Source organism: Primulina eburnea, chromosome 14 (assembly GCF_022965805.1).
Source record: "Primulina eburnea isolate SZY01 chromosome 14, ASM2296580v1, whole genome shotgun sequence".
Classification (NCBI taxonomy): domain Eukaryota; kingdom Viridiplantae; phylum Streptophyta; class Magnoliopsida; order Lamiales; family Gesneriaceae; genus Primulina; species Primulina eburnea.
Window position 1 is genome coordinate 20,054,661 of NC_133114.1, and position 14,466 is coordinate 20,069,126.

Sequence of the window (14,466 nt, forward strand, 5' to 3'; positions counted from 1 at the left end):
TCTTGGGGTATGGTATGAACCGTGGCTAAGGGCCATAGGCCAACCAAGATCCACACCAAACCACCAAAACCGAACCATACATGCTGTAAAATGAGAGGGGCGAAAGTGGGGGGGGCTGTTCTTGAGTTTTATGTAAAAACCGATTAACCATGGACCAAGCCACCAAAAGGGCGACTTATTCACGTCTTGGAAATGCTAGGGAAGTGATCTAACCATGGCTATAGGCCCCTAGGGCAGCCATGATCAGATCCATTTCCTTGGACAGCAACAACAGATTTTCGAAACTCAATATGGCAAAGGTGGTAAGTTGCTATCATTTTCGAATTCTATCATGCATGGGGCTTGTTTGAATGGACCAACATGGTCTTGACACACCCTATTATGTGTCTAGATGTAGCCTAGTGAGCATGGAGTCGAGCCAATACCTGAAACCACAACACCAAAGAAAATCGTGAAGCTTGAAGAAAAAAGGGGCCGAAAATCTGCATGTGTAATTTCTGAAATTTCTTGCCATGCTTCGGTTTTTGCTTAACAAATCATGATCATGTAATGAAAATAAATGATATTAGGACTTGATTGAAGAGTTAAGGAGAATATATGCATGCCTGGTTCCATTTGAATGAAAAACGAAAGAACGAGACGATCCGGCGCGGAGGAGGTGGAGCGCTTTCTATTCTACCTTGCTAGCTCTCGATTTTTCTCTCCTCTTACTAGCTATGAGGGTCACGATTTTCTACTCTAAAATGACTCTGAATTTCGGTCATAGGGAGGGGATAATAGTGGTTAAAAGAGTGAGGAGAATGGGTGCAAAATATAAGGAAAGATATCAAGACCAAGTCTACTCTCTTTTTTTTTTTTTGAATTTTTTAATTACTTGATATCAAATAGCTTCTTGGATGGATCTAGGAAGGGGTTGCCGATAATCCTTGCTAATCTAGACTAATATAATTCTCATTAATTAATTAATTAAGGATGAAAAGATAACCATGCTAAGGAGTGACAAAGAATGTGTCAAAGAGTGAGTTGGCAAGGTATTGCTTAATCTACTAAGGGGCCGAAAATTTTACAATAAAAATGAAGGGAAATGTTGATTAGTTAGTAAATTTATAACCCTTAAATGCCTTACCTATTCTTTAATTAATTTAGTGAACTAAGCCCTTAATTATGGAACTTAAATGAATTTATTTTCTACTCACCTCAAGTAACTTAAATAAATCCTCAAACTTCCTTTTTAACTTAAATGAACTTACTTGCTAGCTAAAATAAATTCTGGAAATGTTTTCTGAATCTTAAATTTTATCTCTAAACTCCAACTCCAGTCCGGCCTCACTGAATTAACTGAACTGATAAAAATCAAACTGCTGCATGAAATAATTAACTTAAGGAAAATCATTTAAATACTCATGAAATAAAATCATTAAAATACTAGAATTATGCATGGCTTATACGTAGTCTAAGTTACGGGTTCTACATATATAATATATATATATATTATATATAAATATATATATATATATATATATATATATATATATATATATATATATTATATATATATATATAGGCGGCGCTCGGGCGGTCGAGAACTACCGCTCGGGTGCAGAATGTTCTCTCCAAGTACCCGACTGGTCCTATACTGGCACTCGGGCGGTCAAAAACTACCGCTCGGGTGCCAGACGTTCTGTCCACGAAATATCCTTGTTGAACACTGGCGCTCGGGCGGTCATTTTCTACCGCTTGGACGCCAAACTTTCTGTCCGAATATTACATAAATCATATTATTTACCCAATCTGGTCTCGGAGTGCCGTCTATAAACACATCAATTATCAATAAATCATTTCAAATTACAATAGAAAAATTCTCGGGCATTACAATCTCGGACTACATGGATCCAAACCATTTATATGAATCCTCAATAGACAATGCTTCTTTTATGTTTCTTGGAACACATCCAGGAATGAGCTCATCTTGCGCTTCTTCAAGAAGCAGTTTCATCCTCTTAGTTGGCCTTAAGATCATTTCAGATCTCCTAGGAGCTTGTGTTTCAACAACTTACTATTGGGGTGTGGTTCTACTATTTCATAAGTGGAGGGTTCCCGAATCTCATCGAGTTATATCATTCTGCCTTTTCTATCCAATAGAAATTCTTTCTCTAAGAAGGTGATATTCATTGAAACAAATACTTTTTGTAGCACCCGTAAATTAGAATACGTATAAGCCATGCATAATTTCAATCATTTTAAATTAAAATAATTTCATTTTTTATTATTATTATTTGCAATTCTTTTCTTTAAATCTATTTATTTTATTCAGTAGTTTAAGTGCTAGCTTTTCAGTTAATTAAGGGAGGCCGGACCGGAGTTAGAGTAAAGAGATAAATTTTAATATTAAGAAAACATTCCTAGAATTTATTTAAGATAAATAATAAGTGGATTTAATGTAAAAGAATGTTTAAGGAATTATTTGAATAATTTGAGATAAGTAGTAAATAAAGTTCAATAATCAATTTTTTAATTCACTAAAATATTTAATGGGCAGATAAAACACTAGAGATTTAAAATTCAATAATTAAGAAATATTTTTCCCTTTATTTTACTCAAGATTTCGACCACTTCAATTCTAAAGGAATTAGTTGTGATTTACAAATCAAATTTTGATATCTTTCCCTATCCATTCATAATAGATAATCCCTAAATTTTATTCACCACTCAGCCTTCAATAATTAAACAATTAAGCAATATTTTACTCATTTTATAAGCATAAAAAAATCGATCACCCCTCTCCCCTCATTTAAAAGATTTAAATTAGTTAACAACCCATTTCCTTGATCTCTTTCCTTATCCATTTTTAGGAGATAAATCCCCCACCTTTTAATTCCCCAATAATAATTAATTAAGCAATATCCCATCCCATTTGATTGATAAAAAAATTGGTCACCCCTTAATGTAAAAGATTTAAATTAATTTGACAACTCATTCCTTATTATATCTCCTTAACCTTTTCTAGGTAGATAATCCCTCAACTTATAAATCGCCAACAATTAAATAATTAAGCACTTTTCTACCTTATTTTGATTAAGATTTTCGGCCATCTCACTCTAGAATTATCCCTCAAAATCTTCTATTATCACCCTCATTCCTTATCTAGCAAACTAGGAGATAGAAAGTTTGTTTCTCTCCATCTATCTTGCAAATTCCCTTTTTATTCTTCCTAGCCTTCCTCCCTCCTCATTCACCGAAAATTTCAGAGAATATTGAGAGGATTTGTAAGGAAAAAACAGTGATAATCAGTGGAAGAAACAAGGGCAAATCGAGTAGCAAACAAGTAAACGTAGCGCTCCGTCTCCTCCGCGCCGCATCGTCACTCGTTTGGTTTTCTTTCAAAAAAAAAATATCCAGGCATGTCTATATTATCCCTTGCTCTTCAATCAGGTTATATAAATATTTTTAAACCTTTCATGATCATGATTTCACATCAAAAACCGAAATTTAGCTACTGCATGTTCGAAAAAATTCTGTGCAGATTTTCGGTTTCACTTCATGCTTCACGTTGGTATTTGTTTTTGTTGATTTACAGGTTGGCTCCATCCTAGGCTCCCAAGGCTGCCCCTAGACACATGCTAGGATGTATTAGGATCACGGTGGTCCATTTGTTCAAGCCTTATGCATGCTGAAATTCAGAATTTACAGCAACTCATCCTTAGTGTCACTTTGAGTTTTGAGTTTTGATTTTTGAAATCTGCTGTCAAAGGAGGGCGTATCTGGTCTTGGCTGCCCTAGGGGATATATCCATGGTTGGGACACCTCATTGGCATGTCTAAGACGTGACCAAGTCGGCCTTTCAAGGCTTGGTCCATGGTTGCATCGGTTTTCAAACAAAACAAGACAATCCCTTCGACCCCCTTTCATTTCTTCATGTGTGAGTTTCAAGTATATGGTATTGGGGTGGACCTTCGTTGGCTTTTTAGCCCTTAGCCATGGTTCATACCATACCTTATGATGTCTAGATCATGTCATGGTCTATTAAATGGCCACTGGAAAGGTCCATGACAGCAAACAAAGCAATACTCCCCAAGCGCGCAGATTTGGTCTCGGGTGGGACGTGCTGCGCATTTATGGTGTGGTACGAATTGTGGCTGGCCTAGAGCCCTTAGCCATGGTTCAAACCATTCGGATGTTTGTTAGAGGTTATGGTCGGTGGTTCAAGCCCCAATGGCCATTAGCCTCGCAAACGGCGCAAGGAAACCAAGGCGCTGCTGCAGTATTTTGACAGCAAGTGACGTCGCGGTTCAGAGGCGTGTTCCGGGTTCTTGGTTGCCTTTTAGCCTATGGCCTTGGACTGGACAGTGCCTCATCAATTTAGAAAGGTCATGTTTTTGGCCGTTCGTGATTCGGATCATTTGAGAGGTCGTACGAGAATTTACGGTGCAATGTGCCAAAATGACTCTCGAAAGATCGTTCCACGTTTTTGGCCTCCATTCACTAAATTTCGAGTACTATAAATTTAGGAGCATTATTTCATCATTTTAGGCGTATTTTAATCATGACTATATGATGGTTCGGTGTTGGTACGGAGTCATGATTAAATACAAAGTCGTTGGGTGTAATTGTCGCGTTTCGGATTTAATTACAGAGTTTGGTCAAATAAATCATTCGCATATTTTTCATGTTAGATTTAAGTCGCAGTGAGCCTATGAACGATCCAACCCAATTGGTAAAATTTATACAGGACATTTAATTACGTTATTTAATTATATTACGTGCAAAAATATAAAATATTATTTTTTGAGATTTATGCGATATTGCTTGTGGCTACTTCACTATCATGGTTTCACTCGGTGGTCACTTACCGGTTCAGTTCAGTTCATCCCGGTGGTCACTTACCGGTCCCACCCAGTATACTGTGGCATTAGTCTGATCAGACGATTATTATTTTACCCGGTGGTCACTTACCGGTCAGTTCAGTTCAGTTCAGGGGCCACTTGCGCAGACCATAATCTCACCAGAAAATTATTACACGTTATTTCATTACAGGGCTCCAAGGAGCAAACATTTTTACTTACGATTTTTCAATTCAGTTATGCACGTATTATAATTAATCATGACACGATATTTACGATATAACTCAGGACATGATATTTTCACGATATTTTCACTTGCATGCGATTTTATTATTTATTTACTTGTTATTTACCATATATGCATGCTGAGTCTTTAGACTCACTAGAATTGATTGTTGTAGGTACTGACAATGACGGGACCGAGGGCGGGGACCAGTGAGCTAGCTTGGGTCGGCAGTAGTGGGACCCGAGGACCTCATTTTTCAGCATTTATTATTTTATGATCAAACATTTTTATCTGTTGTTGGATTATTTTTAAACGGTTATGTTGAAATATTAAATTCTTCCGCTGTCATTTTGAATATTAAACTTTATTTATAAGTTTAACTTATGAATGAGACATTTTAAAAGAAAATTTTTAATTTTTCCGCAAATTTCCAAACACGAATTTTCGAGCCTTCATACTTTTGTTTATTTTGAATCCTAGAAATAGTATCCAGCAGAATTCTTTGGATATCCCACAAAATAGGACAAATTGGCTCTACTATCCAATTTTTCTACCACTATCTACTTCACATAATCATGACATCTCCATATTCTTAAGAAAGAATATTTAGGAGGCATTCCCATCTATTTCTCGTAGTGAGTTTTAGCCACAGCCTTTGTATGGACTTGGTTCGACAACATTGTTGTATTCTCAAGAACAAATCCCAAAAAGATGACGACAATTCAGTGAATCTTAACATAGACCGAACAATTTCATCAATGGCCAATCACGACGTCCTCACACACCATTCAACTGGAGTCTGGTAGGTGGGGTTCACTGCAAGAGAATTTTATTCTTCTTAAGGTAGTTTTGAATTCAATACTTCTACCTCAATCAGATCAAATCGTTTTAATACTATTCATAATTGTTTTTTTTTTACTTAAGCTCTGAATTCTTTGAACGTTTCAAAATAGTAATACTTGTATCTCATTAAATACAAATACACATACCTTGAGAAGTTATCAGTAAAGGTAATGAAGTAAGATTTCTCATATCTCGTGCTAACACTTAGCGGATCACACACATCTGTATGGATCAAGTCCAATAGATAATGTGTACGCTCTACTTTCCCTAGGAAAAGGCCTTTGGTCATCTTTCATTTCAAACATAACTCACATGTTTCAAGTGAGTTTATATATGACATGTCAAAAATGTCATTTCCAACTAACTTGTGCATTCTTCTTTGGGAAATATGTCTTGTTCTAGTGTCGTAACATTTCATGTTCACAATTTTTATTTTTATGTTAACAAAACTTGTTATTTTGTTTTTACAAGTTTACCTAAGTGCGTAGAAAAATAAACTGATCAGGCTTTGAAATTATCAGTTCCCGAGCCAAAACTGAAGCTATCGAAACGTAAACTGAAAGTGTCAACTGCTTGCCCAAACTGAACCAGTCCAACTAATATCTCAAAAAGCAGTTCCATTGATTGTCCAGCTGATAGGTGGTTCAATATAAGACCTTCGAATCCCTACCAGCTGATGATGAGTTCAACTTATGAAGAGCCTAGTTGTCAAGTTATAGCTTTAATTTGCAACAGTAATCTTTTCAAAATATATCTATTTAAAAATTCAGATATCATTGTTGCCATGTTTTCGTCCTTTTTTACATATTTTGGCAGCTCCGAAACATGAAATTTTGTTTAAGGTTCACTAACTGTTAGTAAGGAAAGCTTTATCCAATATTTCACATGAGATCTGATCCTTAATTATTGATCATACAGATTCTTCAGGGAATATATGGATTTGGTCTGACATATCAACTAGATAGACTATCAGTTGAGCTTCATCAGTCGACCTAGAATCACTTTGTCTATTAGTATCTTTCTTATGTTTTATAAGGCTGACTTTGTAATCATTTAGGTTTCTTAATTTAGTTTTGTTCAATGAATTTAGTTAGGTTAGATTTAGTAATTATCCTTTGGATCAACAACCTTATTCAATCACCAAATATAAATGTTCCAACAGGTTTAGATGAAATAACATAACTTTTGCACATGTGCAAAAATTAATCGTGGACTTTTTTGATGATCGAAGAAGAATGAAGATTCGTTCGTAGATATTTAAAAGGATGATTATTACTGATAAAATCATGATAAATTCAAAAAGATAAATCAGATATAAACACCATATGGATATTTTAAATTATATGAGGCCCAAGGAGCTTTTTTAGTATCAAACTAAAATTTCTGAACTTAGAAACCACCGGTTTTGTTTGGTGGATGAGTTAGAATAAAAAATTTCTGGAATTTTCCTCACCTAATGCTACTTTTGAGTGATCGGGTTTACAATTGGTTGGTATAAAAAAGTCTATCCCCCTATATCACTTTTCTAGTTAGAGATCAACGTCTTGTGTCTAATATAGGATTTTCTCTAGGATCAATTGGTTTAGGTAAATATTTAATGTGTTGCAATCAATTTCGCTATCGCACATGCTGATCTTACTAATTATCAATCATTTCTGAGTGTGATTTCTATGTTATGTATGGCATTCTCTAAGGGCATATCGGTTGAAATAGATTTCTCTCTCTATAAATACAAATGAATTATTCATCAATAATAATAGTGAAATCGATTGTGCCGAGACAAATAAAGGGGATTTTGTCCGAACACTATTGCGAAGCGTCAAGTGCAATAAGATCTATTTATAGGACGAGTTTCGGGTACAATTCAGCGTTCCTGCCTGGTTGTGGTCTGACATGTTGATGAGCTTGAAGCACTATTCTAGTAGTAGAAAAACCACCATGCATCTTCTTCTATTAATAGAGTGGTTTCTCGGTAGAACCCTATTTCGCCCAAATTGTTTCGGAACCAGAAAAAGAAACATTTTTTCGATGCGATCCGAGTGGCCCTCTTACCCTTATTTGCCCTCACCACTTCCTGCGACATCTGTGTCTTGGGTGGGAGAAAACTGTACTCCAACATTAATATCAAGTCGTGATGTATTAGGTTTCTTTAATTGCATCCGATTTATTTTGGGAGTCGATAGAGGGAACCCATCCGAATTATTTTCTAAAAATATAAGACGTTTCCAACCCATTTTCGTCCAACAATCTGGATATTACAATTTTTTCGTATATTGCGTAAAGTAATCGAGATCAAGCAGCTGTTATGATTATTATTATTATTATTATTTTATTTGTTTAATGTGCTAAGCTCAGTCAACTATTATTTCTTAGCATATGACATTAATAAATTCCTTCATATCTGTAATAAAATCTTTCATTCAGCATTTTATATAATGTAAAGATGTTAATTTTGATATGATCTCACAATTAATATCTTTAAATGATAAAATATGCTAGCATGCAACACTTGCTTCATTATTGTAAAATTTATTTATTTTAGTTTAACTTAAACTACTTCTCACTTTATTAAATGATATCACACATGTTCTTCAGATTTAAAAAGATTAAAATATCATAGAACGAGTACTATAGAATGTAAAGAGTATTCAAATTCAACCTTAAACGAAGTTTTCAATGATCCACAACGAATTATTTAACAAAAATTTAAAAAATATTCATGAATATCATGCGTTCTGATACATTGTACATAAAAGATTGTTGATTAGATCGATGACAACATTGCGTAGTGAAATTGAATTCCTACCTTTAGTTTTCCCCATTATTTTAAACGCATTCACAATGGTCGCGAGCTCTATAAATAGGGGTGTGCCCTTTGTGATTTTTCCCATCCCTCCTATTCAGCAAACAAAAAAGAAAAAAAAAAGAAACTTATAAAAACAAAAAAAAAAATCATGTGGAGTTCAATCTTGATAAATATTTTCCTGTCCACTGTTCTAGTTTTCGCATGGAGATTCTTGGACTGGGTTTGGTTCAAACCTAGGAAAATGGAGAAAATCCTTAGGAAACTAGGATTCCAAGGAAATTCTTACAAGATTCTTTTTGGAGATGCTAAAGAAATCTCTGAAATGGGCAAAATAGCCTACTCCAAACCTCTTCCTCTCACCCACGATATTGTGCCTCGCGTCTTTCCGTTTATATCGAATACGATAAAGAAATACGGTACGTTTCCATTTAGGAAAAATCATGAAATTGTAATCCAAGTTGGTCTCTCGGTTGTTTTAAAGTAGTCAAGTTTAAGTCTTAATGCCCGCAATATATATATATATCTTTTATTTTTTTGCGATTTCAGGCAAGAATTCTTTCATGTGGGTGGGACCGAGACCAAATATATTCGTGACAGATGTCGAATTGGTGAAAGATGTGCTGAATAAATACCAAACTTATCAGAAGAATTTTAATATATCTAATCCGATAGTGAAGCAGTTCGTTAAAGGCCTTCTTCGATACGAGGGTGAAGAATGGAGCCAATCCAGGAAACAGCTCAAGCCTGCTTTTAATGTGAACAAGTTGAAGGTCAGTTAATTTTTCATTTGATCTTTGCATGGATCTCAAAACGATAACATGCATGAATCAGTCGTTGACCAAAGAACCATGTATTGTTTCTTACAACACTCTCTTACTTTTACATCAACGTACAGGAAATTGTGCCTACAACTCAACAATGCTGCGAGAAAATTCTTAATGAATGCGAGAAGATGATGTCCAGCGATGGGTCCGGCGTGGTCGATATGGCTGCTCAAATCGAAAAGTTCACTGCTTCATCCGTGGGATGTTCATTGTTCAGGGCCAACTATGGCGCAACCGACAAGATTTTTGAGCTTGTCAAAGAGTACGCAGTCCTTGCAAATCCTGCCAGACCTTTCAGTATTCCGGGTGAAGGGTGAGTTATAATACGACTTCCATTACCATCCATGGTTGGCTGAAACCGTTGCAGAGATTACTGTTATAGTTTCATGCATCTTATCTCATTATTCGATCAAATTTTAAATTCTCTGAGATTATGGAAATCCTTGTTTAGGTACTGGCCTACCAAGAAAAACAGGAGAGTCAAGGAAATCGAAGAACAAATACGATGCACAGTTATGGATGAGATTAACAAGAGAGAAAAGCGAGATGTAAATGGAGTAAATGAAGATCCAGACTTGTTTGATCTAATCTTGGAGGAATTGCACAAGAATAAGAACAAACGAAACCATGGTCGTGTAATAAATGAAACAATAGGACAAGCCAAGGTCTTCTACTTGGCATCTTTCGAAAGCAGTTCAAATCTGCTTGCTTGGACCATGGTTGTTCTTTCTATGCACCCAGACTGGCAAGCTCGTGCTAGGGAAGAGGTTTTTCAAGTCATGGGCGACAGAAACGAACTCCATTATGATGATTTGTCTCAGCTGAAATATGTAAGTTTTGTACGATCGAGGTTTTGTACGCATGCAGGCGCGCACACACACATGTGTATATATATATATATATATATATATATATATATATATATATATATATATATATATATATATATGCATATAAACTGAAAAATATAACATTCATCATGTAGGTTGACAGATTGAGGCTTTTGGTATACCAATTAATCCAAATTTTGTTCATAGAGCAACAACTTTGTTCCATTAGCCATTTCTTTTCAGTAATGCTGATCGTCGAGATGTCTGCACGACATTTAAAAAAAAAAAAAAAAAAAAGTGGAAAAGAAATCGAGATGTCAGCATACCAATTAATAAAAATGTATTTTAGTATTATATTTTTTCAAAAAAATTATTTAAGTTTTTGTGCTCCACCTGATTTTAAATGTGTATTTGGTTGCAGGTGACAATGATTTTGTACGAGGTGCTGCGTTTATACCCGCCAGTCATCGAGTTATCAAGAATAGTAGAAGAAGAAACAACACTAGGAGGAATCTGCATACCAAAGGGCACATCGATCATGCTACCTACTCTACTATTGCACCGAGATACTGAAGTTTGGGGCGAAGATGCAGGTGAGTTCAAGCCGGAACGATTTGCCGAAGGCATGGCTAAAGCAACCAAGGGCCAAGCCGCATTCGTGCCGTTCGGTTGGGGACCCCGAATATGCATCGGACAGAATTTCGCTCTTTTGGTGGCCAAAATTTTCATGTCAATGCTACTCCGCACATTCTCTTTCGAGCTTTCGCCAACATATCAGCATGCGCCTTGTGTCACTGGTTTCACGGTAAAACCACAATTTGGTGCACCTATCAAGCTGCGAAAACTCTAGCCACCTACGCAGAATTTACGTCGTTACAATTTTATAAAAAAAATTCAATAAAAAGGGAAACAACAAACTTGGTTGTCTACCAGGCCTAATCTTGTTTTCCGCCCAGTACTCTGAAATTTCAGTTTTAATGTAATGATTTTTTTGTTTTTACAATCTTAATCATTTTTTTCCTAGAATACTTTTAGTGTTGACATAACACTACGTGAGTACACTGGTAAAATTAATAGCGTATCATTTTCTCGCACTCAATATGCAACAAAAGTTTAAAAATTTTCAATAAATTTTATTTTGAAGATCAATTATTTCTTTTTCGTGGTATAATTCAAACCATATACATTGGGTGTTTAAAGTTTAATTACCTTGGTGTTGAAAAACCCTTGCACCAAACTAGTCCGAGATTAGTATATATAGTCTTTCTTGTAAATTATGTGTTAAGAGTAGATCGTTGGAAGAAGGCGGCTTGGCGGCCGCGCGTGATGGTTGTTGTGGTGGCGGTCAGTTGAGACTTCATCTATGGAGAAGAAGGCCGATTTTTTTTTCTTTTGTGACCGAGAGAAAAAAGTCATGACAACATCTCTTGAGTTACGTTGTTGTGTATGTTATCAATTACTGATAACCTATATTTATTATTTCTCAATGAATGAACAATCATGATATTAGGACTCTTTCTTTATCACGTATTTTATCAATATCAAATCTCTATGTATATCTTTTTCAACTTTTGAATAAAACAGTACACGTTAAAATAAATATTTAATTATCAACTCAAGTATTCTAGACCATATAGAATGCACGTTCCTTGATAATTTTGACTTATTAGTCAATTACTACTAACTATTATTTAATTAATAAATTCTAAATTAATTAATTAGGGTTTCATTATAATCTCGATCAACGACCAGACAACGTCGATGTGAAAATGGTACAAATCTCGTTAATATAATGAAAATCGAAAATTGCTAAGGAAAGTTTTTTCCCACTCATTCATTTTTGACAGTTGCCTATTTCGTGAACTCAGACACTTAATGAAACGTCTACTGTTAAAATACAAATGAATTTTTTTAAAGTATAAGCCTTGGCCGAAATATACATATATATATATTCGTCCCACTCGTTTTAGCAAACAATCGAGATACTGAATAAAATAACTGCGGTTCACAAAAATAAAAAGGGTGACAAACAGAAACATTTACTGTTTAATGTAGAACAACAACATAATACTAAGACCCTGCCAAACCTCAAAGCATAAAAAAAAAATCAGAAACATTTTGAAATATTGTTTTAACCATATCCCTAATAAAATCATAAAATGCAGAAGAAACGCAAGGTCTTCGGGCTTCCAGTGCGCCACAAACTTAGTCCACTCAGCCCTGAGAACCTCCAGTCTCCTCATCAACATGATCACCTATATCAATCACACCTAGTGAGTATAAAGAATCAATACACCTGAACCGTTATAACAAAGTACATATACATATCAAGCAACAGTGAAACGTACTTTAATTAAAATAACTTTAATGATATTTCTAAAACTTTTCCATATCCATAAACATAAACATATTCAAACCATATCATCATAAATGTATTCTCTTTTCTTTTATTGAATTCAGATCATTAGTTGTGTCTTTCATATTAGTTGTTGTTCGATAGATCCATCTACGCATAACCATAATACCAGGAGATGGGGACATCAGCGACACTCTCACCCTTCCACTGAGCCTTGGACTTACATGTTTCGTGTTCGTATTAGTCACAACAAAGTCATCTCCTTCAAAATGTCATCATATTCATCACTTAATAAAATTTCATGCATATATATAATTTATTTTCTTGAAAACAAGCATTCAACGTATTTTCAGTATTTTCATAAAAATTCCATATTCAATTGAAAACATTTAAACATGTATTTTCAATTTTCAGGGCACTGCTAAGACTGCTAACTCGATTCAAGTGCAAAATGATCATTTTGCCCCTGAAACCCTAGTTTGTCTATTTTATCCCTGAACCTTAAAATTTCCACCCGAGTCCATCCAAACTTATTAAAACACCTTAAATTATACTTATAATAATTTCTTATACGTAAACTCGAGCTCATGCATTAAATTCTATAATTCGTTTAAAAACTTGGACTGGAGTCCCGGTTTTCACCCGCATCAAACCGAAACTTTCCCAAACTTAAACCATAACTTAACCACACATGATGTAAGGTCCGAGATTATAGAAATGATATTATTTTAAACCGAGATTATTGAATTAGAGAATTATGGAGTGTTGAATTATATTACAAGATGTTTGCAATTATTTAGGATTGAATTGAATTAAAAAGATTGAGCGGGGACCAATTTGCAAATAGTGAAAAGTTGAGGGACTAAAGTGCAATTATGGAAAAGTTGACACATGTCTCTAGCCATGCAATTTGACTTGTACGTGTGATTCTTTCCCATTTCATTACACAATTCAGAAATTCAGCAGCAAGGCAACCGAGAGCTTTTCCCTCAAGCTCTTTTTCATTTCAAAAATTTATTATGCAAGATCTAGCCGTCTGATTTTTGATCTGAGCCTAGTTCCGTGCTTTTCTTGGCAAAAGCTTCCAAAGGATGTAAGTTTCATTGAGTTTTAATATCATTTGAAAAGATGATGTTGTAGGAATTTGATATAATTCATATATGATGTTCTTGACATGTTAGACATCGTAGAACCGAAGTCAGATCGGGAAACAGATTTATTCTGGAATTGTTATGATTTTTCAGATTATATTAATTGAAATTGAATAGATTTGGATTATAGACTGATTACAAATCATATCGAATATGGGTTATGATTTGTAATTAATATCTGGTGATATGGTATTGACGGGAATACTGAGATTGTGTCGTTATGCCGCTGATTTGAGTTAATTCAGATTAATCAGATTCAGAGTTGAATTGAGAATGGAATATTGATATTATGATTCTCGATATATCGTTTCAGATTTAAAGAGACAGTCTTGAGTTCAGAACTGATATTGATATTGTGCCTGTTTTATATTGTCATTTCCAAATTGAGAATGGACCGAGATAGAGTCGGGACTTCTTCTTCTTCTGAGCGAGAAGATAAAGGTATAAATTAATGTTGAGTTGGGATTGCACAACTCGAGGGAGGTTTGACTCGAGTTCCCCTAAATCACATACTTTACCTTATTGCATTGATATTTGCATTAAGTTGATTGATGTACTTATTCTCTTGATATTAGATGACAGGTATTAG

General features: G+C 34.9%; 1 protein-coding gene across 1 annotated transcript; it reads left to right on the top strand.

Moving 5' to 3' along the window:
* Nucleotides 1–8,817: 8,817 nt before the first annotated feature.
* On the top strand, nt 8,818–11,398 carry LOC140812566 (cytochrome P450 72A397-like). The gene is made up of 5 exons (XM_073170871.1): nt 8,818–9,132; nt 9,263–9,486; nt 9,612–9,853; nt 9,992–10,370; nt 10,792–11,398. Exons 1-5 carry the CDS (start codon nt 8,865–8,867, stop codon nt 11,218–11,220), a joined length of 1,542 nt encoding a protein of 513 aa, XP_073026972.1. The 5' UTR covers nt 8,818–8,864; the 3' UTR covers nt 11,221–11,398.
* The last annotated feature ends 3,068 nt before the right edge of the window (nt 11,399–14,466 follow it).

Coding starts and splice junctions, on each gene's coding strand:
- LOC140812566 (XM_073170871.1), top strand. CDS start 8,865: ATGTGGAGTTCAATCTTGATAAATATTTTCCTGTCCACTGTTCTAGTT. Junction 9,133..9,262: donor GAATACGATAAAGAAATACG/GTACGTTTCCAT, acceptor TTGCGATTTCAG/GCAAGAATTCTTTCATGTGG. Junction 9,487..9,611: donor TTAATGTGAACAAGTTGAAG/GTCAGTTAATTT, acceptor ATCAACGTACAG/GAAATTGTGCCTACAACTCA.